This window comes from Rhineura floridana, chromosome 13, assembly GCF_030035675.1.
Source record: "Rhineura floridana isolate rRhiFlo1 chromosome 13, rRhiFlo1.hap2, whole genome shotgun sequence".
In the NCBI taxonomy this organism is placed as follows: domain Eukaryota; kingdom Metazoa; phylum Chordata; class Lepidosauria; order Squamata; family Rhineuridae; genus Rhineura; species Rhineura floridana.
The window spans coordinates 12,555,447-12,582,575 of NC_084492.1; the positions used below are offsets into that span (position 1 = coordinate 12,555,447).

Consider the following 27,129-nt stretch of genomic DNA (forward strand, 5'->3'; position numbering starts at 1 on the left):
CACAAGCAGATGCCCAGGATGTAGAACAGAATAGTGACAGGCTAGATCCCAGTTGAAGCAATGAGCCAGACAAGTAATAAGTTTTAAGAGTCACTTTACTGACAATAGAGGTATAGAATACATTACAAGGTCTCTCTCTGTACAACCAAACTCCTTTTCAGTTTCAGTTTCCAGCTATATACTGATAAGACAGCTGGTTGTCCTGGCAACGTGTCCTTGAGGAGTGCACGTCCACTCCAGCCTTGTGAGCTACTTGGCCTTGTAACTCTGCCATGGAAAAATACTCTTAGGAACTTTTTACTTGCCAACACCCCCCACCTATTTTTCCATAAGCAGCACCTTTTACATTTGTTCACATTTTTGCTTCCATTTGTCATTACATTTACATTTCTTGTATTCACTTAAATCACATTTCTCCACATGATACATTTTTCAGTTTACATGTTCAGTTCAGTGTACATCTACATTTGTTTGTTCCTTTATTTTACAGAGGTTTTACAAACATCAGTTTATCTCTTTGGGTTTTACACACTCCAAGTATAATGTGTCAGCATCCATTTCCCTGTGTGTTTGTGCTTCATTCCCCTTTATTGTGGCAATCCTAAATCTGTCAGTTAGCACACTCACATTTGCCCTTCCAGAACGTCTCAACATTTGCTTGTCACTTTTACCAAGGTATTCTTTTACCCCTGTTTCTCTGTCATGTACTGTGGGTGCATTTGTACTAGGCTTGGCTTTAGTGTTCCTTGCTGCTACAATTGCCTTGGTTCGATGACACGCATTGCAGTCTACATATTTACCACAGTTTCTCAATGTAATATCATTACTGTTCTCAGTTGTTTTCACCACATTTTCATATCCTATATGTCCCAATTTTCTGTGCCATCAATGTACACAATCATTGTGGGGTTTCTCATTAGCACACATGAGTACATGATTTGTTTGTTTCAAGTGTAAGAAGAACAATGAGTTCCTTACTATTCCTTTCATGAATATTTTGTTCCCTTTCATGACTTGACATGAGCCCCTTTGAAACAACACATTGAACCCCATTCCATTAAGTTTAGAAACTGACATTATGTTATTTTCAATGTCTGGAATAAACAGCACGTCTGTCATAATCGTATTAAAACCTGCTAATTTCACTGTACCCCTACTTTTGATCAGTTTCTTAGATCCATCAGCCATTATCACATAATCCTCTACATCACAATATGTATGAAACATTGATTTATCTTTGATTATGCTATTTGTAGCCCCACTGTCAAGAGCCCATACATCATCACATTTATTGTTATTAGCTTTACTTTGCATGTTTCGGCTAGCACATATCACCTGTACAAGTGGTTTTCTTCCTCTTTCTCTTCTTCTTGCTTCACAATTCCTTTGAAGATGTTGCCTGGAACCACAAAAATAACACGCCTTTTGTCCATACAGTCTCTCCTCCGCTGTTTTGTTGTTCAGCTTTCCCAAGTTGTGTTTAGACTCAGTCCTTTCCTGCTTTGCCATTTCTTGCCTTCTTTGAAATTCTTGTAATAGTTTTCCTTCAATATAATCCATGGTTAGGTTTGCGTCATTCATCGCTTCCATAGAGCTCACCAGACTATCATAACTTGAATCCAGACTTGATAACACAATATAAACTTTTTGCATTTGAGAATGTTCAACGTCACGTTCTGTCAACTCAGCAAATAGTCTATTCATCTCCAATAAGTGCTCTGACATGGTTGTATCTCCAGATAAGCGCATCTGATATAATCTTCTGGCAAGATAAATTTTACTACTAGCAGTCTTTTTCACATGAATATTTTTCAAAGTTTCCCAGGTTTCCTTTGCTGTTACTGCGTCACGCATGTGCAGTAGTTGAGAATCATCAATAGCAAGAACAATTAACGCCTTTGCCCTTTCATCCAGCCTTCTCCAAGCTGCTGGAATTGGCACCACGGCGGGTGGGTCATCTGCGATGGCTTGCCAAACGCCTTCTTTCACTAGAAAAGTCTGCATTCTCTGTTTCCAACTGCCATAATTTTTCCCTGTCAGCCTTTCCAAGGGAATCCCGGCCGATAATGTAACAGACATACTTTCACTTTTCACAGTTCACCGCCTTTGTAATTTAGAGCTTCTCACCTCCGTCCTTCAGTCAGTTATTCCCACGGCTCTCTCACAGCTTTCAGCTCAGCTTTCGGTTTCGCCGTCTCTTCACACGCTTGTCCTCTTCACTCCTCTTTTGGCTTTTCTTCGGACATCCGTCTGCGCATCGAAACCATCCTCTGCTACCACTTGTTGGATGTTGGTTCGGGCACAAGCAGATGCCCAGGATGTAGAACAGAATAGTGACAGGCTAGATCCCAGTTGAAGCAATGAGCCAGACAAGTAATAAGTTTTAAGAGTCACTTTACTGACAATAGAGGTATAGAATACATTACAAGGTCTCTCTCTGTACAACCAAACTCCTTGACCCCCACACTCTGCCAGTTTCAGTTTCCAGCTATATACTGATAAGACAGCTGGTTGTCCTGGCAACGTGTCCTTGAGGAGTGCACGTCCACTCCAGCCTTGTGAGCTACTTGGCCTTGTAACTCTGCCATGGAAAAATACTCTTAGGAACTTTTTACATGCCAACATCCAGGTGGGTTCATAGTGGGAGAGACGTTTTAGAAGATATTGGGGACCTGAACCATAAAGAGCTTTATAGGTGAAAACCAGCACTTTGAATTGGGATTGGAAGCATACAGTTTTTTCCAATAATGTAATGTTCCAAATGTGTGCATACCAATGTTCAATATTAGGTTTTTCCTTTGATTTCCAAATCCTGGGCATTTTGAGAGGGGAATGGGTAGTAGGAAGCCAAGAAACAACTCCCTGACCCAACCCCACGACCTGCTGCCAGCCTCTGCGGATGGATTTGGCCAATGGGGCAAGAGCTTCTGATCCCTCCTTTAGAAATTTCCCATCCTTTCCTGGCCCTTAGTAGTAGTAGCTATTTATCTAGCAAAGTCTCTAGGCTGCAGAAGGGCCGTAGCTCAGAGGTAGAGCATCTGCTTTGCATGCAGGAGGTCCCAGGTACAATCCCCAGCATCTCCAGGTAGGAACTGGAAGAGGACCCTGGCCTGAAACCCTGGAGAGTTCAGCATAGACAATTCTGAGCAAGATGGATCAAGGGTCTGAATTGGTGAAAAGCATATTCCTGTATAAAGCTTTAAAAACCCAAAGTAATGGAAATATTCAGAGATACTCAGCATCTGAGCTGTGTGTGTGCCGGTGTGTGTATTTACCTAAGTAGCAGGCTTTTACCCTGCATTTAGATCACTGAGACTTAAGACTTAGTAAAGTAAGAAAAGCTACTTTATTTATAGAAATACTTAGTAGATAGGAAAGGGATACCTACTTCTAACTAACTACGTTGGAGGCGCAATGCCCAGACTTGAGTATTGCCATCATGGCTCAGGAGAGAGAGCAAAGACAAAGATGTCTCCTCTCTTCTCAGAAAGTCGAAGAAGTCAAAGGAAGGAGAGGCAGGTCAGCTTCCCTGAGCCTATCAGTTTACAACCGAAGGAAGTTAGGCAGAGAACAGGACAGGTAAAGGTAGGCAAGCATAGCCAGCTGGAGGACCCTAACTCTATCTTCCTTCTGGAATACAAACAAAAGAATCCTAACATGAGTTGCTTTTGTCCCACTTCCAACAAGGACCACCTTTTCCTATATCAGCCAGTCCACCAACTATGGCTAATTCAGCACACCCTGCTCACTTGTCCATCTCTGTATCAAACTGGGATGACATCAGCAAAAAGCAATGTTTTATTTATTTACTTATTGCAATATATAGGTAGATAGACAGATAGATAGACAGACAGACAGACAGACAGATAGACAGACAGGTTTGAAAGCTGCCCTTCATCTGTTGATACCAAGGTGTGCTACAGAACATAAAATGAATAATCTATACCAGTGGTCACCAACGTGCTACCCATGGGCACACATGTGCCCACACAGAAGCTTTTTATAGCTGCCATAGTCATTTGGATTTGGAATGCCTTACCTGGATGGGGGAAAATAATAGTGTTAGGAGTATCATTGATGAGTCAACATTTGGAGGAGCCGTCACGTGCCTCCTTGAGCAGTGCGCGATTGCACGGCTGGATACAGAAGAGAACAGGGACTCTGCACATTTGATGGTTGTGCAGAAGAGGCCACCTCAGTAGATGTCATGCAAGCAATGACTGGCAAAATTCCCTCTTCTATACAACACTTAACAGTGCAGGAGCCCCATCTCCTTTTGCGCCGTGGAACATAGGAAGGTGCCTTACATTAGACCTCTGGGCCATCTAACATAGTATTGTCTACACTAGGGGTAGGGAACCTGGGAGGGGGGGCAAATGTGGCCCTCCAAGCCTTTCACTCTGGCCGTTCGGACCCTCCCCAGGCCACATCTCTGGATGCCCCTGCATCACACTCCCCTCGAGTGTTTTTGCTTAGCTGGAAAGTACCCTTAAACTCTGATGATGCCTTTTCTTGCCAGGATGTTTAGAGAGGGGTGTCTGGGTGTAGAAACTATTCTACTGTACAAAAGTTAACGTTTGTTGTTCCCTCCACTTTTGCCTTTGGCTCCGTCCGCCACTGGCATGTGGCCCCCAATGGTTGCTGAGAAGGGGATGTGTCCCTCAGGCCGAAAATGTTTCTCTGCCCTTGGCCTACACTTACTGGCAGTGGCTGTCCAGGGTTTCAGGAAGGAGAAACCTTTCCCAGTCCTACCTCGAGATGCCAGGGATCGAACCTGAGACCTTATGAATGTAATGCAGGTGCTCTGCCACTGAGCTTTGGCCCTTCTTCATCGGGCTACCTTAGTTTGTGAACAGCAGTGTCGCGGCAAATTCAGAAGTGCAGGGTCCCTTCATGATAGTCACAGCCACACACACCCTTTCTTGCTCCTGGATTAAGAATGAGATCCTTGCTAATGCCTTCTCCCACAACAACTGACATCTCTAGGCGCCAATCAGCATGAAGTATTAGCTGCTGAAAAGAGTCTTCTCAGTGGCTGACTCACCTCCTTTCACTTTGATCGGCTCCAATCAGCAAGAAAGTCCAAGGAAGCTTGTTAGAAGATTCTTCTCAGTGACTAACACACTCCCTTTTCATGTTGATTGGTTTGTAGGATGCTGGAGTGTAGGGACCCTGCTAGGACCCTGCTCCCAAAAAGGTAGGAGGACTAAGACCCCCCCCAAGACCCTAGACGACTATACCCCTGTGTGAAGAAGCAGCCCATGTGGCTGTAAATATGGCAGTTGGGAGTCACTGTAGTAACTGAAGCTTGGGGCTTCAGTTGTGTCAGAGCCAAAAATGAATAGCTAAAGTTTCTTTCTTAAGAAACTGGCATTTACTTTTTTTATGGAAGACAGAACACCCCTAAAAGGCCCCTGTCATTGCTGGTATTTCCTGAAAGGTGCAAAACTTTCTTATGCCAAGCTGGCCTTCAGGCGATATAGTGGCCAGCCTGTTCCAAATTAATTTAGTAACTATGTTTTAATTCAATTTTATATTGTGTGATTTACAGTGGGACATATCCTGAGTTGTGGGAGTTGTCAACCACTTTGAGTTTTGTGGTAAAGTAGTCTATAAAATTGAGATCAGACAGGCCTGCTCTCTGTTAAATTTCTAGTGCTTACTGAAGACTTTTTAAAATAAATTCAGCAGGCATTTTAACTGAATTCTGTTATTTTAATTGATTTTTATCTTTGTACTTGTACATCGCTTAGAGGTGACTGCAATTATGTGGTATCTAAATTGTCAAAATAAAAGTAAATATTTTTTTAAAATGCTGTCACTAGAAATAGGGAAGACAGGGTAAGAGTTATGAGGAAGTATGACATATCTTCGCAACAGCAGCTGGAAGGCACCACATCAGCTACCCCTGCAATAAACACACTTGCCTGGGAGAAAGACCCATTCAATTCAGCGAGACAGACTTTTGTGAAGACACGAACAGGATCGTGCTGTAAAGCAATGTATTAGTAACATATGGTTCTGACTACCTGCATTTATGCCGTATGTATTACACATGTTATATGTTGACATCTCATTCTATTACAGTGTTAATATAACATACATAATACATAAAACATGATTTTGTACAAAAATTGCTGAAAAATGCTTAAAACAAAAATCACATACCAATTCCATTCATGACGGGAGACTCGTTATTCACATCCAGTACTCCGGGCAAATCGGGATCTGCTTCATGTTCATTTAAATCCAAGTTTGGCTTTTGGGAACCGTTCCCAAAATGTCTAGTGTCCTTCTCGTAACCTGCATCTCCGTTCTGCAAGCCATTGTGCGGCTTTTTCAATGGCATGATCTGCAAGCCACTGGGAGTAGTCCGGTACGATACTGTTTTAGCAGCTCTATCGCCTGAAGACACTGGTTTTGCCGTGTAACCCTTTTTTGGCTTTTGAAATGACGGGGCCATGCGTTTCCTTTTATGGGACAACCCTTTGCTCTTCCCAGAGTCAGACGACCTATGCGATATTTTGTCGAGGGACGAGCCTCTGCTCTCGCGCAAAAATTTGGGGGTGCTGGCTTGTTTCCCAGGCTTTGCTCGCTTTTCTCGCGTGACATGCAGTCCATTGAACTCATCGATAAATTCCTCACAGTGCAATAAGTGATGCTCTGGTTCCCATGTGTCTTCATTGCTCCCGTAACCTTTCCATCGTATAAGATATTCCCATTTACCTTTTTTGTTCTTCCTTTTGTCTACAATCCTTTCAACCTAACAGGAGAAAATGCAAGGGAAATGTAAGCTGCTGCAAGGGGAACAAATTCAGGTTGCAATCTTATTCATTTATTTATGTTTTAGGCCATTTCTGTACTGCTCAACATATAAAAAATATCTCTAAGCAGTGCACAGAAAACTAAAACTACAACAAATGTTGCTAAAATACATAATAGAAACCACGGATGCAAAACGGCTAATAAATGTATACAGATAGGAATCCCTTCTCCTTCTGATAGACTTCCCCACTCACCTCTCTGTCACCCAGGTCTCCACCCATCCACCTTGGCTCTCGGCTAGGGCATAAACAAACTTACAGATCATGCTCCTTCCCCCCTCCCCCCCTCCCCAAACGTAAAACCAAGAGAGTTCCAGGAACCTGCTGACATCACCCTAGTCCAGATGTGGGGAACATCTGGCCCTCCAGATCTTGATGAACTCCCTTCAGCTCCAGCAAGAATGGCCACGATTAGAGGAATTGCAGTTCTTTGTTTTCATATGTTTTAACAGATGTTGTGTTTTTAAGATGTTTTAGAGTGGTTTTGGTGGTTTTGTCTTCTGCCCCGGGCTCCTTCTAGGAGGAAGGGTGGGATATAAATTTAATAAATAAATAAATAAAATAGTTCAGCAACATCTGCAGGACCACAGATTCCCAACCCCTGCCCTAGTCTATTCCTCTAGGGTTGCTTTTATGGGCAGGCACCAAAGTTGATGGAGCTTCCCTGGCTGGGGCTGATGGGAGTTGCAGTTTAAAAAAGTAACTTTTCCAAGCTCTGGCTGTGACCATTCACCACTCAACCAGCTACACTGCAGGCTCCCAGTGCCAGGCTACAGAGGTTTTGGTATGGTGACCAAACCTGCTGTAGCACATTCACCTGGGAGTAAGCTTACTTCTGAGTAGTTTTTGCTTTCTCACAGTCTTACTTTTCCAGTCTCAAGATCACTTTGTCCCATTTCCATAGTTGTGATTTTTTTTAAAAAAAAGTCTGCACAAAATTTCACATGCATTTTAATGCACGTTCCTCCTAATATATGCATTTTGGCAAGTAATCTTCCTTAATATAACACATTTTGTATGGTATTTTCACATATCTCCTAATATGTGCATTTTTGCAAGTAATTTCCCCTAACATTATGCATTTTTGTGTGCACTTTCCCCTAATACACACAGTTTTACACTACACTGTAAAAGTTGGAGAAGTGTAAATTTCAAAGCATGGCTATGTTTCGGTTTGCATATTGATTCAGAAAGTGTGACTAAGGTAGGTTTGCATTAAAATGAGAAACTGAACACATTTCTCCCATGCCTCTACAGCTGAATAAACATGTACAGGACTGTGCTTCCAGTGATGGGGAACACACACTAATTAATCAATCATTTATGTGCATGTTAGATAACAAAACAATTCAATTTGCATTAATTTGCATAAGAGAAAAAAGAGAAAACTTATTGATATACACACATGTTGCAGTTGGCATCACGTTGGAAGATGCATTGAATTTGTTTGTTGTTTGCATGAACAGAAGATCTCTGCTGGATGAGGCCAGTGGCCAATTTAGTCCAGCATCCTGTTCTCACAGTAGCCAACCAGATGCCTGTGGGAAACCCACAAGCAGCATCTGAGCACAAGAGCAATCTCCCCTCCTGTAGTTTCCAGGAATTAGTATTCAGAAGTATGCTGCCTCTGGTTAATAGCCATTGATAGCCTTGTCCTCCATGAATTTGTCTAATCCTCTTTTAAAGCCATCCAAGTTGGAGGCCATCACTGCCCCTTGTGGGACCGAATTCCATACTTTAACTGTGCACTGCATGAAGAAGTACTTTCTTTTGTCTATCTTGAATTGTCTGACATTCAGCTTCATTGAATGTCAACATGTTCTAGTGTTATGACAGAGGGAGAAAAACCTGCCTCTGTCCACATTGTCCATGCCATGCAGAATTTTATACACCTCTATAATGCCTCTTCTTATTCACCTTTACACTAAAAAGCCCAAAATGCATTAATTTTTCTTCAGAGGGGAGTTGCTCCATCCCCTTAATCATTTTGGTTGCCCTTTCCTGAACCTTTTCCAACTCTATAATATCCTCTTATTCACAAGAAGAGAAGGTGTTTCCAGATGGAGTTTTTGGAAGTGTTACACCTTGTTAGTCAAATTAAAAGGATGCGGGCAGAGCAATCCAACTCAAGGGAAGCCGGAGTAAGTTGTGCTGGAGCAAAAGAAGCCGGTGTAATGTTCTGCAGCATCCAATTGCCATTCAGGAACCTCTGGGTTGGCTGAATGCTGGCTCAGCCAGGAGCTGCATGTGGGGACCAGAAAGTAAAAGCCTTCTCTCTGAAATAACCCTGCTGGGGAGTAAATAACCCTCTCCATTTTCTTGGACTGACCTTTCTCCTGGCGTAACTTTTGCCTGGATTGGGACCTGCAGGAGCACTCTGAACATGAGTTGGATGTGTGACACACCCGAGACGCCCCTTTTTCAGGCCTTAAGCTGGCTTATGTCAGCTCCACCTGTGCCAGTCTCAGATGAGCTGGCTAAGCCCCGGCTGAGCCCTGGCTGAGCTGGAGATCTGCTGCATCCAGCTCACCTCAGCCTGACATAAATGCAAGTTGGACTGCCCCCTGAATAAGTCAACCACACGTGGAACCCTTATCAATTGCCAGGTCTCTAACTGATTCTGGAGGAAGATTTTGTTTTGAAACTCAAATATTCCAAGGTTTTCATAATAATCACAAGCCTCTATTCCATAAGTGAAACAAAGAAATTCTTTTAGCCACAGGGATAATTTAATAACATAATAATAGGGACTGTGTATTTTAGTGATCTGTAAGCCACTCTGGGGGCCGTTCTTGATTGAAAAGCAGAATAAATATCTTTCTAATAAATAAAGGAAACATAAAATTAAAAAGTTAAAAGTATAAGATCATAATAAAACTATAATAAGAACTGCAGCAATAATATAAAGAAAATGACACCCAGAAATTACTAATGCGGACGCGGAAATCTTCTCAGGCCGCTTTTGTACATTGATGACAATCCATTTTACAGATGTCCTATTTTTGCCCATGAAACCGGCTTTAGTAGGACATATGAGTCTGCTGTCACAGTATGACAGAATCTAATCTTAGGAACTCTACAGTGGGATCTCTCTGGGCAATACAGGGTAAAAAAGCAACACTGGAATTCTATAGTATCTAAATAGAATTTCTAAACCAAGAGTGAATTGTCATTCAACCCAACAGCCATCTCTCCTACAAAAAGCTAAAACAAGTATCTTAGAGAGTACACTTAATGGATCACATTCTTTCTCTGCCTCAAAAGCAGAATCGTGCTGAGTGTCTGGTATACACATTGCCTGGGAAGAAGGAAAAGAGCAAGGGAAATGTATTTATATTTTATTTATTTCAAAGAATGTTTAGGTCACCTGCAACACAGTTTAAATATATGTTAAATAGACCTCTAATGACCACACACAGTTTAATTATTCTTTGTCACTGCCATTCAATTCCCACCTTAAAATTTTCTACATAGGCCTGCCAACTAAGTTTTCCCTTCATGCACCTGACTAAATGGACTTGAGTCCATGAAGGCTTATGCCATACTAAGTGTGTTAATCTTTAGGGTGCCACAAATAGAGATGGATGAGAAATTAGATTTTGTCTGCATTTTAATGAGAAGCTATACCTAATTCACACTTTTTGACCTAACATGCGAACCAAAACACAGCCATCCTTCAAAATTTGCACTTCTCCAGATTTTGCAATGCTCCAGCTGATCAATATGTATAAAATTAATATATTAGGGGGAAATGTGCATAAAACCATATATGAGTGAAAACAACATACAAAAATGCATTATACTAGGGGGAAAATGCTTGCAAAAATGTGTATATTAATCAAAACTGCAGACAAAAATGTGTTTATGAGGAGGATTTCACATGAAAATGCTGGCAAATGTTCATGAAAATTTTCTTTAACCCCCCCCCCCCAGAAATTCTCTAGAGATGTGGAGAACTGAATTTAACACTGGAAAAATTAGAAATGTCAAGAATAGAAATTGACAAGCTTGTCCATCCTTCGCCACAAGACTCTTGTTTTTCGCTGCAAAAGCAAAAGCACAGCTAGCCCACTGGAAATATTATTTGCAATAGTTGCTAATTACCCAGGCTGGATGTTACAGCAAGCCAAGCTCTAATCAGACAGTCTCCTGAAAGTGTGTGGGCTACAAGTGCGGAGCGGGGCAAGAGCAAACATGAAACACCTGTTCCCAATGCCTCCCCCCTCCACTGGCTGCATTTCAGATCTTCCCACATTGAGAGGGAAGGCCTGAAGGGAGATGCTGGGCACACTCAAATGAACATGCTTAGAATCTGCCTTGCAATTCCTCAGTGAGGGGACATGTGAAGTAGCGGAGGTATGCGCAGAGACACTTGCGGCAGGGCTGGCATGCACAACTCTGCCCCTGTCCACTTTTAGTCCACACTCTCCCAGGCAAACACTTGAAGGAGACTTTATAGTTTTGCAGGACATGAAGTTGGAATCCTAGCACTGCAGGGGAGGGGAAAGCCATGTGAATGTGAATTCATTATTTTATGTATTTATGATTACATTTATATCCCACATTTCCTCCAAGGAGCTCAGGGTGACGTGCAAACATGGTTCTTCCCCCTCCCCATTTTATTCCTACAACAACCCTGTGAGGTAGGTTAGGCTGAGAGGCTGTGAGTGACCCAAGGTCACCCAATGAGCTTCATGGCAGAATGGGGCTTTGAACGTGGGTCTCCCAGGCCCTAGTCCAACACTCTCACCACTGCCCCACACTAATGCCGCACACCCCTGTGGTAAAGCTTGCGGTGACTTGAGTATGTGCTTGAGCATTGTGGCACCAGTCTTCTGGAATCCCCTTTCTTTAGAAGTGAAGCAAGTCCCAACATTCTTATGTTTTTGATTAGTCTATTTTATCTCTGCAGGTTTTAATTCTTGTTGGGTTTTGATGTCTTAATACTGTTTTATGACCTGTATTATGCTTGATGGTATCAACCATCTGGGACCCTACGATTGGCAGAAGAGACCTTGATGGTGGTGGTGCCACTACCAGGGGGGCTGCCTGGTTGGCAGTTACCTGTAACATTATTATTATTATTGTTGTTGTTGTTGTTGTTTATTTCTACCCCGCCTTTTGGCCAAAAGGCCCTCAAGGCGGCTTACAAAAAAAAATTAACACAAATATAAAAATACATCAATAAAAACAATACAATTTACAAAAAACAGCAGTTACAACATCCAATAAAATACATTAACAAATCACAAAGCAAAACTTCACTCCTCTCTCTTCTTGGCCTTCTAAAAAGGGCCCAGGAGAAAAGATGGGAGGCAAACGCCCATCTCCAAACCGGCAGAGACACACACAAAGCAAGAAAAGCCCCTCTAGAAGGAACAGAGAGAGGAAGCCGGCCCAGCAGTGGTCTTTTCGATGGTGGCTCCCCATTTGGGGAATGTTCTCTGCAGTAAGGTGACTTTTCAGAGGAATTTGAAAACATTCTTGTTTACCCAGGCATTTAATGGCTGAAGGAAACTGTTCCTCGCAATCCAGAGATCACTGGATGAAATAATGCTTTTAACTGTAACTGCTTTCAGAATGTTTTAACTGCTTTAGGAACTTTTGTTTTTGTTGTTGTTAAATTGTTTTGGTGATGTGTTTGTCATCTTGGGCTCCTTCGGGAGGAAGGGCAGGATATAAATTCAATAGTAATAGTAATAATAAAATATTCTATTTTGGTGCTCCAGTTTTCATGCTGTTTTTTAATTTTCTAGTTGTTTAGTTGTACTGTATTTGTAGTTTTATGTTTTACTGTCAAATGGGAGTTGGGTTTTTTTAACGGAGATTGTATGCTGCTTCGTGGAGGAAGTTTCTCAAAAAGTGGGCCATACATTTTTAAATAAACAAAACATGACACCTATTCTTGACAGCAAACACATATTTTGACCATGATGTCCGGACAAGGCCGGTTTGCATAGCTGTGTGAATGTGGCACTTAGAAGAGGAAGTCATCCCAATTTTGTGCCTTAAATGTTGCATCAGCAGGCTGTTGCAAAGCATCTGACAGCCTCATTGAGGGATGTAAAGGCCATTACATCCTGCCATTTATGGCTGCGAGAGAATGTGTCTGAACACCTGAAAGTTAAGAACATGCTGTTACTCATGCAGTTCAATGATTAACCAAGTATAAGAGGTGCAACCGAGTTCCTGGTGACATTACAAAAGAGCACAACATACTCTTTTTCAGAAAACGCGAAAAATAAAACTTTATTTCTATATGTTGCTTTAAATTTTTAATGCCACTTGTATGCATCTGGGCACTTGAATCCTTGATGCCTGATTTATGTAGCAACCTGTGAATGAAGGCCGTGGTCCTAGATGCAAACCTCTCCCTCAGGACCAGACATGATAGGGCATTCATTGTATGATTGCCATTAAAAGGTCTAGATTTTTAGAGTTTTTTTAGCAGCCAGCAGAAGAAAGAGATGAAAGAATCAGGATTAGAACAAGGGGCCCACAGGGAGGCTGTTACTTGCTCAGTGAGGAAAAAGCAACATCAGTGTGTATGTGGATTTTCACTAGGACTGTGGTGTTGAGGGGCTAAAGGTCCTGCCTGTGGTCGCAATCTTGACTGGTCTCCCCCAACCTCACAGCTGCTATTTAAATTGTTAAAAATTAGACATGCTAACTGCAGTCATGCAACTAATGTCACTAGGGATGGAAAGATCCATCCATTTCAGCTCTCTCAGTTTCTCATTTTTTTCAATAACAAATTGAATTCTCCAAATTTCTGCAGCATTTTTTAAAAAATCCTAATTTTAGTATGGATTTCTCCAAGTAAACACATTTTTGTATGCAGTTTTGACTAATGTACACCTTTTGCAAGCAATTTTTCCTAATATAATGCATTTTTGCATGTTATTTTCATGAATATATTCATTTTTATGCATTGTTTACATTTTAACGTAAAGAATGTTTACAAAAATGCATATATTAGGGATATATGCATTTTTGTAAACATTCTTTAGTTGGAGAACTGCATTGCAAAATCTGGGTAAGTGTAGATTTCAAAGTGTTTTAGTTCTCATATTGTTTTGGAAAATGCAGATTTGATAGATTCACCTTTAAATGTGAACTGAATCTAATTTCTCCCCATCCTAAATGTCACACATCTAGTTTAACCCTCAGTTCATTGAGAATCTGCCAGAGTGGGTTGACATCATCTCTTATGACCACTTAAGCCTGGTCCAGAGAAATGACTGTGCCAGAGTTTAAATTTGTCCAGTTGATATCATTTTTTGTGGTTGGATGTTGGCACATTTTAATTTTGTTAATTTATCTGTGGACTTTTTTAAAAAAGAGAACCAGATTGTTATTCTTGCATATTTTGTGAAAATAAACATGAAAAGATATAAAACATAACACATTAAAAATAAATAATTAGCAGACTGCTGGAATCAGTCAGGCCTTTTTCGCTTCCACAGAAATCCACTCACCCCCCACCCTCCACCAGAGCTTGGAAAAGTTACTTTTTAAAACTACAACTCCCATAAACCCCAGACAGCATGGCCACTGGATTGGGCTGATGGGAATTGTAGTTCAAAAAAGTAACTTTTCCAAGCTCTGCCCTCCACTCAATCTAGCTATGTGTGGCTGTCAACAAAACTAGGAGAAAATGAAACAGCCTATGCCCCTGAACTCGCTTTGAGAACTCCACATTTTGCAGAAAAACATGTCAACTGCTGGGGTGACTAACTGAGGCCCCATCTGCACTATAATTTAAAGCCGTGTTATGACACTTCACACAGTCATAGCTTCTCCCCAAAATTCTGGGAATGGAAGATCGTTAAGGGTGCTGAGAGTTATTAGGAGACCCCTGTTCCCCTCACAATTCCCTGGGAAGAGGGATTGATTGTTAAACCACTCAGGGGAATTGTAGCTCTGTGAGGAGAATAGGGGTTTCCTAACAATTCTTAGTACCCTTAACAAACTACACAGGAACATAGGAAGTTGCCTTGTACCAAAGTAAACCATTGGTTCATCTAGTTCAGTGCGGTCTACACTGACTGGCAATGGCTCTCCAGGGTTTCAGGCAGCCCTACCTGGAGATTCTGGGGATTGAATCTGGGACCTTCTGAATGCAAGGCAGATTCTCTACCACTGAACTACAGCCCTTCCCCAAATCTGGGAACTGCTGTTCCCAGGATTCTTTGGAAGCCAAGACTGTTAAAAGTAGTATAATACTGTTTGAAATGATAGTGCTGATGGGGCCTGTTTTTTATCGATGCTGTCACAGACTGAGGCTAGCGTATCATTGGACTGTTGACCAGCAAGCAGGGATTCTGTATGTGCTGGGTCTTGTTTCTTTTGAGGTGGTGTTTCATTTCTTTATTTGGCCTGCTTCCAATAACTGCAGGGCATATTTTTAAGCAATACCTAAGCACAGTAGAGCTGTTTTGTTGGCCTGTTTTAATGTTTACCTTCAAAAGATTTTAAAGAGCAAATCTGCTAGAGTGCCCTGTAAAGATAGATGCTGCCCATGTAACCCAGCTCCAGATGTTGTTAGAGTACAAGTCCCATCAGCTGTGACTATTGGTCAAACTGGCAGAGGATGAATGGTGGTTCAACAATTCTGGAGAGCACCATAACTTCCTCTGAATCTGTCATGTATTTAGCTTTTATTAAAAAGCAAACCAACCACAGGCTCAGAGAATATGATTAGGAAATGGTTGCTGAGTATCTTCCACGATGGACCAATACATAAATTAACAAACAGGCGGCAAAATATCTGAATGTTGTCACATCTTTCAGATTTGGTATGATGGTTAGTCCTCAGCTTGCCATTTTTTTTAACCAATGGTTTTAATGGAAGCTATACTTGGTCTTATTGACTGGTTGTCCGTAATAAACAGCTGATGGTGGTATCCAATTCCAGTAGGCCCACTGAAAGTTAATGGACATGATGAACACAGGCCATCTTGAGGTGAAGTTTCTGCTTTATACATCAACTCGAAAACACCTTCCACATCACCTGATTGATCTGAAGAGTCGAAGGATGTCTAGCGGCCAGCAAGGTATCAGTCACCGCCTTCATGAAATGCACCCTCTCAGCTTCCAGGCACGGTCCCAACCAAGGGGGATCCAGATGAAGCAACTGGCCTTGAGATAGTAGGTCCATCCACAAAGGAAGAGGCCAGGCTGCAGTCACTGTCAGATTGGCTAGGTTGGAGAACCAAGGCCTCCGAGGCCAGAAGGGAGCCAACAGCAACACTTATAACCAGGGCTGTGGAGTCCGTACGCCAGACCTTCAACTCCAGCTCCGACTCCTCTATTTTTCTACTGTCCGCCTCTGACTCCTTCATAAATGGCAAATGTATATTAACCAGTAATAACAAATTTACTGTAGTAAAATGGTAGCACAAGGCATTTCACCACCACCACGTGAATCCAGAGCTTGGAAAAGTTACTTTTTTGAACTACAACTCCCACGGGCACAATCCCTGGGGCTGATGGGAGTTGTAGTTTAAAAAAGTAACGTTTCCAAGCTCTGGATTCATGTGGTGGTGATGAAATGCCTTGTGCTACCATTTTACTACAGTAAATTTGTTATTGCTAGTTAATATACATTTGCCATTTATGAAGGAGTCAGAGTTGGAATTGGAGTCGTAACATTTCTACCGACTCTGACTCCACCCAAAATTGCTCCCGACTCCGACTCCACAACTCCGACTCCACAGCCCTGCTTATAACCCACACTTTTCCTTTTTGGATAACCATGAGTGAGCACAAAATCCTATCTATGCAGATCAAGAAAGGGGAACCTCAGGACCAGGGACTGAACACAGCCCTCTGAGCTTCTCTATCTAACCCCTCGGGACTCTCCTTGGCCCACAACTTATTCCCAGACCACACCCCTCACCATCCCTGCTCCACCCTCTCCTTGATTGCTTAACCCTGTCAGTGCCTCTTGCTTACTCTCTCTCAGCCTAACCTACTTCAAAGGATAAAATGGAGAGGAGATACCTATGTAAACTGATTTGAGCTCCTTGGAGGAAAGGTGGTGTATGAATGTAAATCATCATCATCGTCATCATCCCTGGATGGAGGATAGAGAGGTGCGTGTGAACACCTCTGATGCAGGGCTGGCATGTAGCGTACTGTGCAAAGATAAGAGTCACCTATGTTACTCTGTGTCATGGCCCCGTCAGAGGACTCATCAGACAAGGATGACTCGGGAGTAACAGCAGCAGACCCAGAAGGAGAAATGGAGGAAACTCCTGAGAACCCAGCTCCTTCTCCCCCTCAGCTGCAGAGCACCCCAGACACAGCTGAAGCCCTTCAGCCAGACGCAGGCAGTGAACAGGATACTCCCCCCTCACCTGCAGAACGCAGACAACAGAAGGTCAGGCAGAAGAGGGGCAGGCCTGTCCACTTAAGGCCAAAACGCTGATGGCTCACACCTGCTGACAAACCTGCTCCTTAAAAGTCAAACCTTGGCTTCAGCTTGTTGCTGACTACAACGTCAGGTGTGACCACTGTGTGTCTTCCTATCCCCTGAACCTTGACTTGGACTGATCTCTCGGCAAACTAGACCCGGATCTTCACTGACGTCTCTTCTGGATTTCTCGCTTGGCACGTAAGCTTTGAACGGCCTCTGCCCTTATCTTGCTTCCTCCTTGCTAGCCTGGCAGATTTATAGCCAAGCTGCCGGCTGAGGACTTACGGCCTGGCAATTACCAAGGAATCTCCAGCCCTGCCTGCACCCCCACCAACACTGCTGTCTCAGTGAAGAGCTGACACTCTGCCCATTTTTGCCTCTGGCCCTGCCTACACCCAGCATGTGTCCCCTGGACAATTGATTGCAAAGGAATGTGGCCCTCAGGCTGAAAAAGGTTCCAAACCACTGATGTAGGGTTATGCACCTGGGATGGCACTCACACAACTGCTTCAGCTCATGGCAGTGTGGCTGACAGTCAGAATGGTTGACTAAAGGCTGTGGCTCCCACAACGTAGGAATGAATGAGTTCCAATCCTGCTATGTGGTGGGTGGGGGAGTTCAGTGAAAATATCATAATATAGTCTGAGAACATGATACCATCAACAGATCAACCTAACCCTTTTCTTTACCATACAGTGCACACCAATGCACAACCCATAATTATCTTCAAAGAGGCAGTTTTCATTTCTGTTATTCCAACTTCAAAAAGCTCTGAGTATTTTGCTACTTTCATAGTCTGGTAATAACCTTCTTTTATAGTCTACAACTTCTCAAAGTACATTCATGGGAGTTTCTGTTAATAAGACAAAAATATATTATCTGGCTACCAGAGATTAATCAAAAGGTATTTTCAATTCTGAAAGGGAAGAAACCAGTCATTTAGTTTCCCATCTCCCAGCTCATTCTCTCTTCAATTGGAACTGACACGTACAAACCAAATCATTACTACATTCCCCATTTTTGTTCATTTAAATTGGTGAATACATACAATTTTCTTTCCCTTTCAACTCTCCTGGAGCTAAAGGAGTCTCAGGTGATGCGAAAAACATATTTTCTGCCCTTAGAGCAGTATGTCTTAATTTGGAAAAATGGTTGGCACAAATATGGCCTTTTTGGGGCATAACACAGAACCATGGTTGTTTCAACAAACCATTGTTTAAAGCAGGGCTGGCCAACATTGTGCCCTCTAGATGTCCTCTACTACAACAGGGGTAGCCAACATGGTGTTTGCCATGCTCATTGGTCATAATGGCTGGAGCAGATGGGAGTCCAAAACACCGGGAGGCCACGATGTTGGCTACCCATGTACTACATGAATTTACAGAAATCAGTTTGCACATCCCCCCACCTCTCTCTTCTGCAAAGAGATCAGAAGCATTCATTTCTTGTTTTAAACTAACCGGAGCTTATTATTACATCCAAACTGGGGCTGGGGAAACCCTGGCTAGGTTAAACCACTGGTAGACAACGTGATGTCCTCCAGATGTTCTTGAGTTACACCTTTCACCAGCCTCAGCCATTGTGGCCAATGTTCAGGGATGATGGGAACTGGAGTCCAGCAACATCTGGAGAGCACAACATTGGCTGACCCAGCTTTAAAAAATGGTTTGTTGAAACAAGTCAGGAACACACCATGTAGCTATACTGAAGGACAGGGATGGGAGGAGAACATGACCCCAAGGTTAGCTTCTGCTCATTCACATAGCTCTAAATCACATATGGGCAATCCATGGCCCCATGTAGCACTCAGAGGCCTTCAATGCAGCCTATGCAGGCCCCCATTTGGCCCTCAGGCCTGAGGTTCTCCACCCGTTCTATGGGGAGGCTGTTCCACAGGTGGGATACTATATGCTGAAACATAATTGGGCTCATTCAAACGAATGTTTCACTGTGTAGTCTGATGCAGAAAATCATCTTGTGGTGACTTTTCCCATCATAAACAGGAGAGCAAGTTCGTCCTAATATTTATTTATTATTTGATTTATATCCTGCCCTGCCTCCCAGCAGGAGCCCAGGGCGACATCAAGTATCGAAATACTTGATTTTTAAAGACAATGTTATTAGGAATCGCTTTTAAATTTTTTTTGCAGCTTTAAGTTCACGTGCAGAGCACACACGGCATGGGACTCCCAAAATAAGCCTCATAGGAGAGTTCCGTTTAATGCAGAGTTTATTGCACTGAAAACACACACCTCTGTCTTCCAGTGCAAACAGTTATTTAAAAGAAGAAAGCGCACCAGGCTTATAATGAATAATTTTAGGAGACTTGATATTCTGGATATGCTCCTTATTTAGTCTTGTGGAAACTGGGGAGACTTAATTTATTAATGAGGCTTAAACTTGCAAAGCTCTTTCTGAGTCCTTGTTGAAAGGAACTTAGCAAGGCTCAGAAGGTTAAGATTTTATTTAACATGGCACCATATGTAGAGCTATTACACACTTTATTTCTTCCTGCCTCTTCCAGAGGACGAATTTGGATCACGGGAACATAAGAAAGCAATTCTCAGCTGGTAGGGCTATTACTCATTTGCATCTTTTCAGTTATTTAAAAGTATACCAATATATTTGCTCCATCAACTAACACAGAAGGTGAACTAAGGTGGGCAAAAAATCCTGCTGCAGTCCTTAATTGGTGTACAAATGTAGAGTCCTCACAGGAAGATATGTTATACGGAGTCACAGCATTGGTCCAGCTAGCTCAGTATTTCCTACCCTGCCAAGGTCTGAACTGGGCTTTCGGAATGCAAAGCAGATCTGTCATTGAGCTATATAAGAGGGAATTTCTTCATGTTCCTTCTTTACAAGAGGTGACACTTTATTCAACAATATTAACACAACATTAATATTAACATTAATACTAGGATCTAGTGATACTTCATAATTCAATAGTCTAGGTACTATTTTAATGACGCCACTCCAATATTTGTGTGCATAAAATGGAAATGGACTGCCTTCAAGTCGATTCCGACTCATGGCGATCCTATGAAGAGGGTTTTCATGGTAAGCGGTATTTAGAGGGGGGTTACCATTGCCTCCCTCTGAGGCTGAGAGGCAGTGACTGGCCCAAGGTCACCCAGTGAGCTTCATGGCTGTGTGGGGATTTGAACCCTGGTCTGCCAGGTCATAGTCCAGCACCTTTAACCACTACACCACACCACATATGAAAATATGCTCCAATAATTACAGGAGTTAAATACCATCCTGGCATTACTTTTTTAAAAAATGTCCCTTACGTTCACATTTAAAGGAAATGTATGGTCTTTCCTCCATAGTTCCTTGCATACTTCCATAGATATATTACTTGCAGTATCTGGTGCCCACTTGATTATATACTCCTGTTCTGGATTCCAGCTATGCCCTTTACCAGGATATTCTCTTCTATCCACCTGCCCTTCAGGTGGTTGCATTCTTCCCTCTCCTCTCAGTCTGCCAGTATTCCATGGCCAAGAGCATGTTTTGTGCCACCCCCATCTTTAGGTTCCCCTCCGAATGTTTTTTTGTACTTCTGCAAAGTTTGGGGTTTCCCAAAGCCTGCTGATACCTCCTCTTAGTGTGTGGACACTGCAGTTTTGGCCATATCATAACTAGGGATGGGGAAGAAAGTCGATTCAGTTCACATTTCAAACCGAATCTATCAAATTCACACTTTCCAAAACAATATGAGAACCAAAACACAGCTACCTTTCGAAATTTGCACTTGGAGACTACCTTCCGAACAGGTAACGGTTAGGATTGCATTGTTAAGTCCTCAGGTAGATCATAATTTTTAAAAGTTATTTATACCCCGTCCTTCAAAGGGCAGCTTTATAGTAAACATATATGTTGTAATAAATAGCTTTCCTGGACTACAGTCCACTTAACTTTTAAAAAAGAAGAAAATGAACATATTATTCAATAAAGTAATATAACAGAAACATATAATACAATTTTAAGAAGCATAAAATGTAAAACAGAGCCTAAGAACCAGCTACCAGAGGGAAAGCTCGCACTTAAAATGCCTAGGAGAATGAGAAGGCATGAGGGAAAACAACATGCAAGAATGCATTATGCAGTGAGAAATGTTTTGCAAAAATGTGTGTGGTAGCCAATGCCTTCAAAAATGTGTTATTACCAGCAAAAATTATTACCAGCAAAATGTAATGAAGTTACTCTCTCGTTACTCAAAAAAGTAATAAATTACAAGTAATTTGTTACTTGTAACTAGTTACTTCCAAGCTCTGATATCTAGGTGGAGTTTTCTTTCATTTAGGATTATGCTGCCACACAGTATTCCACTGTGCTAAATCAAAGCGTCCTCCCATATCCTGACTCCGTTGATTCCTCAGACCCAAACACCTTTCAGTGGTTACATCAAGAAAAGCATCACAAAGTCTGGAAAATATCCCTTTGTACCTCACATTTGAGTCTAAAATCAAAATCTCAAAATCTGTGAAATGTCTAGTCACTCTCAGAGACTGATGAGCAGTAAAACAATACACTTTCTAAAACTGTAGCCAGCCTGAGGAGAGCCCTCCCAACCTATCCCTTGAGCAATAGGAACCTATCCTATTGTTTGGGGAAGGACCATAGCTCAGTGGCAGTACACCTGCTTTGCATACAGAAGACGCAGGTTCAATCACCCCCGGCAACTTCAGGTAGGGTTGGGAGGGACTCCCTGCCTGGAGAGCAGCTGCCAGTCAGTGTAGCCAGTGCTGAGCTAGATGGACCAATGGTCTGATTTCATATAAGGTAGCTTCCTATGTTCTCTGACAAGGGCATCTTACATGAAATCCCATCCATCTTGATATGTTTTGAACATACCCTCCTGTAGAAAATATACTGTATTGGAAAACATACAATGTATTGTAGAAAATAAACCGGCATATGCAAATGTAGAAATATATGGGCATAGTATTAGAAAGTATATATTGACTTTGACAGCATAATTATTATTTAAAAAACCAGCAAAAATGATTCAGGCTAAGAAGAAAATGAAACACATAATATATAATTACAAAGCTTAAGATACTTAAGAAACAGATGTCTTTATAACACATACGTGTGTGTGTGTTTATAATTATGTTAACATAATAATAACATAATAAACATGTTATTTATAATTTTACTAATAAGCCAGGCAATTATATTAACAGGTCAGGTTCTAATATAAGCAAAAATAAAGTGTAAGAGATGCAGCTGGAGTCAGTGTCCAACGTTAACCATACTCAGAGTAGACTGCCTACCCCCCCAGTCCCAGGCAATGCGCCTCTGAATTCCAGTTCTGGAAGCCACCAGAGGGGAGAGGCCTGCTGCACTCAGGTCCTGCTTGTGGGCTTCCTGCAGGCATCAGGTTGGCCATTGTGAGGACAGGATGCTGGACTAGATGGGCCACCGGCCTGATCCAGCAGGCTGGCCTTATGTTCTTATGCAATACTGGAAGTTATTTTGGATTTGTGTATTCCAATGGTTTATAAAAAGGCTCCATTTTTTAATCAGTTTACTGGGGCTTGCCTTTCTTGGTGTATTCTACAAGTGAGCTTTGTTAAAAAAGAAAGAAAGAAAGAAAGAAAGAAAGAAAGAAAGAAAGAAAGAAAGAAAGAAAGAAAGAAAGAAAGAAAGAAAGAAAGAAAGAAAGAAAGAAAGAAAGAAAGCTATTTCCCATTTTTTTAAATATACCATTGAAATATATCTGGCCATCTCAGTGGACTGTTGGCTTTTTATACTGTATTTATATGTTATGTGAATAGTTGTAATCCACTCTGTTATCTTTTGGAGGAACGGCGGGGTTGAGAAATATTCTAAACAAATGAAAATAAGTTTTTAAAAAGTAAAGCTTTTGGCTATGAGTAAAATGTCGATTCCCCCCCCCCTTCAGTTTTCTGTGGTAATGGGAATGAGGTAGAAAGATTAGGCCCAGAGATAGCTTCCTCATGCTCTTGGTTGAGGAAGTGGCTACTTGGGGATTTCCCACCAGTCATTCTGAAATCTCCTTCCTCCCTTGTTCTGACAGAGTCATGGCATGTTGACCTTCAGGTCATCCTGTAAACTCAGCTATTCTTTTTCACTCTCTAAGAGGGAGACAGCCAGAAGGATTCAAGTATAGGAAGCTGCCCTTATACTGAGTCAGACCATTGGTCTATCTAGCTCAGTATTGTCTACACCAGTGTTTCCCAACTAGTGGGCCACCAGATGTTGTTGGACCACAATTCCCATCTTTCCTGATCATTGGCAATGCTGGCTGAGGCTGATGGGAGTTGTGGTCCAACATCTGGTGGCCCACTAGTTGGGAAATGCTGGTCTACACTGACTGGCAGCGGTGCTCTAGGGCTTTAAAAGGCTGGGAGACACCAGCTCTATCTGAAGATGCCAGGGATTGAACGTGGGACCTTCCCTGCAATGCAGGTTCCCTACTACTCAGCTACAACCCTCCCTTAAAGGTTGCTGCAGAATCTTAGTTGCATGATCACCAATGGCGACCACTTGAAAAGCTTGTACATGTTTTTGGCTTCCTATTCTGGGAGAGCAATCACGGTATGGCTAAGATTCACTCCTCACCTTGTAGTAACCAGGATGTGGAATCTGTTGAACATGCCCTTCTGTTTTCTATTTTTTATGTTGGAGCTCAGCAACAAATCATTGGTCCTTTGCTGGCCAAACTACCAGGAACTTTAGCTCAATCCCATGCAAAATATTTCTGGGAGATAAAATCCCAGGGGTGTCAACGATACTGGCCAGATTTCTAATGGTGACAGTGAGAATCAGGAGGCAATTAACCACCTGAGATGGGAAGGGTTGTTTCCAGGGGCTTTTTGTTTTTGTTTGTTTGTATAACTGTGCTGTTGTTACTATGTTACCCTTTTGTTTTGCATTTATCCTGTATTTAAGATTTTGGTATTCTGTATGGCAGCTTTTCCCAACCAGTGTGCCTCCAGATGTTGTTGGACCACAATTCCCATCAGCCTCAGCCAGCATTGCTAATGGTCAGGAAAGATGGGAGTTGTGGTCCAACAACATCTGGAGGCACACTGGTTGGAAAGGCTGCTGTATGGTCTTATTCTGCATGCCTAAGATTTAGCTTTCAGCATGATTTTGCAAACGTCATTTTTGAACATGTGTGCATGGTAGTAACGTAGCTGCACGCAACCAGCTCACAATAAGCAGGGAGTAGGGACAGAGGAGAATTTTGGTTTAGTTCGCATTTACAGGTGAACCCACCTAATGCACACTTCTTGAAACAATATGCACACTGAAATTCATTCTCTGAATTTTGCAATGCAGTTCTCCAGCTAAGTAAGGTGTACACAAATGCATATACTAGGGTGAAGTGTACATAAAAATGTATATATCAGTATACAAAAATGCATCAGATTAGGGGAGATTGCTTAAAAAAAGTATAAGGCGAAACGGCATACCAAAATGTGTATATCAGTAGAAATGTGCACGAACATGCTGACAATATTTTTAAACCAAAAAATTGGAAACTAACATGCAGAGTGGAGTACTGAACCTAAGACTGGAAAAATGAGAAATTGAGAAACAGGAATGAACAGATTCTCCCATCCCTAGCAAGAGAGCTAGCCCGTAGTTGGAAGCCCATCCACCTCTTTCATTGATGACTTTCCACTTTATTGATGACCTTCTGTTGCCCTCTGATTTCAGTACTTTTTCCTCAATGGTTTTAACTGGACTTATTTGACTGTTGCTGCAATCCTACACAGTTCTGAGTAGGTATCTATGATTCAACAGTGCCACCTTGGGGGATAATGTGGACAGGTGGGATAGAACTTCAATCCCTCAATGATTCATACATATTTATTCCATCTTTCTGACATGTTGAGAGAACTCATAGGATTCAAAGGAGTTCTTAATTTGTGGAAGATGCTGCCGCAAGATTGTTGGAATAAGTAACAGTCTTTCATGAATACCCATTGTACTGAGAGAAAAAGCCACTAAAGGGTTATTGTGTTAAGTTGCCTAGTGCCTAAATATGATTATTTATTTATTTATTTATTTCCCACCCTTCTTCTCAGTAGGAGCCCAGGGCAGCAAACCAAAACACTAAAAACACTCCAAAACATCATAAATATAGATTTCAAAGTATATTTAAACAAAACATCTTTAAAAACATATTAAAACAAAACAGCTTTTAAAAAAAGCTTTAAAAACATCATAAAAGCAATTCCAACACAGACACAGATAGGGATAAGGTCTCTACTTAAAAGGCTTGTTGAAAGATGAAGGTCTTCAGTAGGTGCTGAAAAGACAACAGAGATGGCACCTGCCTAATATTTAAGCAGAGGGAATTCCAAAGGGTAGGTGCCACTACACTAAAGGTCCACTTCCTATGTTGTGTGGAACGGACCTCCTGATAAGATGGTATCTACAGGAGGCCCTCACCTGCACAGCATCGTGATGGACTGGGTATATAAAAGGTAAGATGATCTTTCAGGTATCCTCGTCCCAAGCTGTATAGGGCTTTGTATACCAAAACTAGAACTTAGCCTGGTAGCTAATGGGCAGCCAGTGCAATTCTTTCAGCTGCAGGGTGACACGTTGACAATGCCCTGCCCCAGTGAGCAGTTGCACTACCACATTTTGCACTAGCTGCAGCTTCCAGACCAACCTCAAGGGCAGCCCCACATAGAGCGCATTACAGTAATCCAGCCTGGAGGTTACCAGTGCATGGACAACAGTGGCCAGGCTATCCCAGTCCAGAAACATCCACACCTGTCTTACAAGCTGAAGCTGGTTAAAGGCACTCCTAGCCACTGAGGTCACCTGAGCCTCTAGCGACAAAGATGGATCCAGAAGCACCCCCAGACTATGGACCTGCTCTTTCAGAGGAAGTACAACCCCATCTAAAGCAGGCAACTGACCAATTATCTAAACTCAAGAACCACCAACCTACAGCGCCTCCGTCCTGCTAAGATTCAGACTCAATTTATTGGCCCTCATCCAGCCCACCACCAAGTCCAGGCAGCGGTCCAGGGCTTGCATGGCCTCTCCCAGTTCCAATGTTACAGAGAAATAGAGCCAGGTATCATCAGTGTACTCCTGACACCCCAGGCCAAATCTTCTGATGACCACTCCAATGTCTTTATATAGATGTTAAACAGCACTGGGAACAAGAACGTACCCTGCGGCACCCCACAGCAGAACTGCCAGGGGGGCAAAAGACAATCGCCCAATCCTATTCTCTGAAAATGACCCTAGAGAGGATTGGAACCACTGTAAAACAGTGCCTCTAATACCCATCTTGCCAAGTCTGCCCAGAAGGATACCATTGTCAATGATATAAAACATCACCAAGAGATCAAGAAAGAATAACAGGGTTGCACTCTCCCAGTCCTTCTTCCGATAAAGGTTATCAATCAGGACCAGGGCTGGTGCCAAAGGGTGGCCAATTTGGGCCCTGGCCAAGGGCCCCACAGCCCACAGGGGCTCCTGAAGGGCTCCTAGTTAGGGTGGGGGAGTAGTGCTCCCCTTCTGCGATCCGCGGCAGGGACCATGCCATGAATTGCAGGGAGGGTGCTTCCAGGCTGCCCACCTGTTTGCTCGCTCCACCTACCTCTCTCTCCTGTCTTGTGTGCGCTGCGTGCACAGGGCTGCCATCAACCAAGATGATGGAGGAGGCTTCTTTAAGGGGCTGGTGCACCTTTTGTCATTTTGATTGATGGCAGGCATGTGCGCACGCATAGCATAACGCACATGAGTGCCATCAACCAAGATGGTGGCAGGGGTATCAGCCTCTTAGAGAAGCCTCTGCTGCCATCTTGGTTGATGACAGCCCTGCGTGCACAGCATGCGCAGCAGCAGGACACAGGAGAGAGGTAGGTGGAACAGGCA

The 27,129-nt window shown here is 42.5% G+C and overlaps 1 protein-coding gene across 3 annotated transcripts in view; it reads right to left on the minus strand.

Moving 5' to 3' along the window:
• The window catches only part of CDYL2 (chromodomain Y like 2), a 115,553-nt gene that overhangs the window by 52,124 nt on the left and 36,300 nt on the right, over window positions 1-27,129 (minus strand). For all 3 annotated transcript variants that reach the window (XM_061594164.1, XM_061594162.1, XM_061594163.1), the window contains exon 2: window positions 6,169-6,763. In XM_061594164.1, the coding sequence (XP_061450148.1) occupies window positions 6,169-6,763 (595 nt within the window). The remainder of the gene's footprint in view (window positions 1-6,168; window positions 6,764-27,129) is intronic.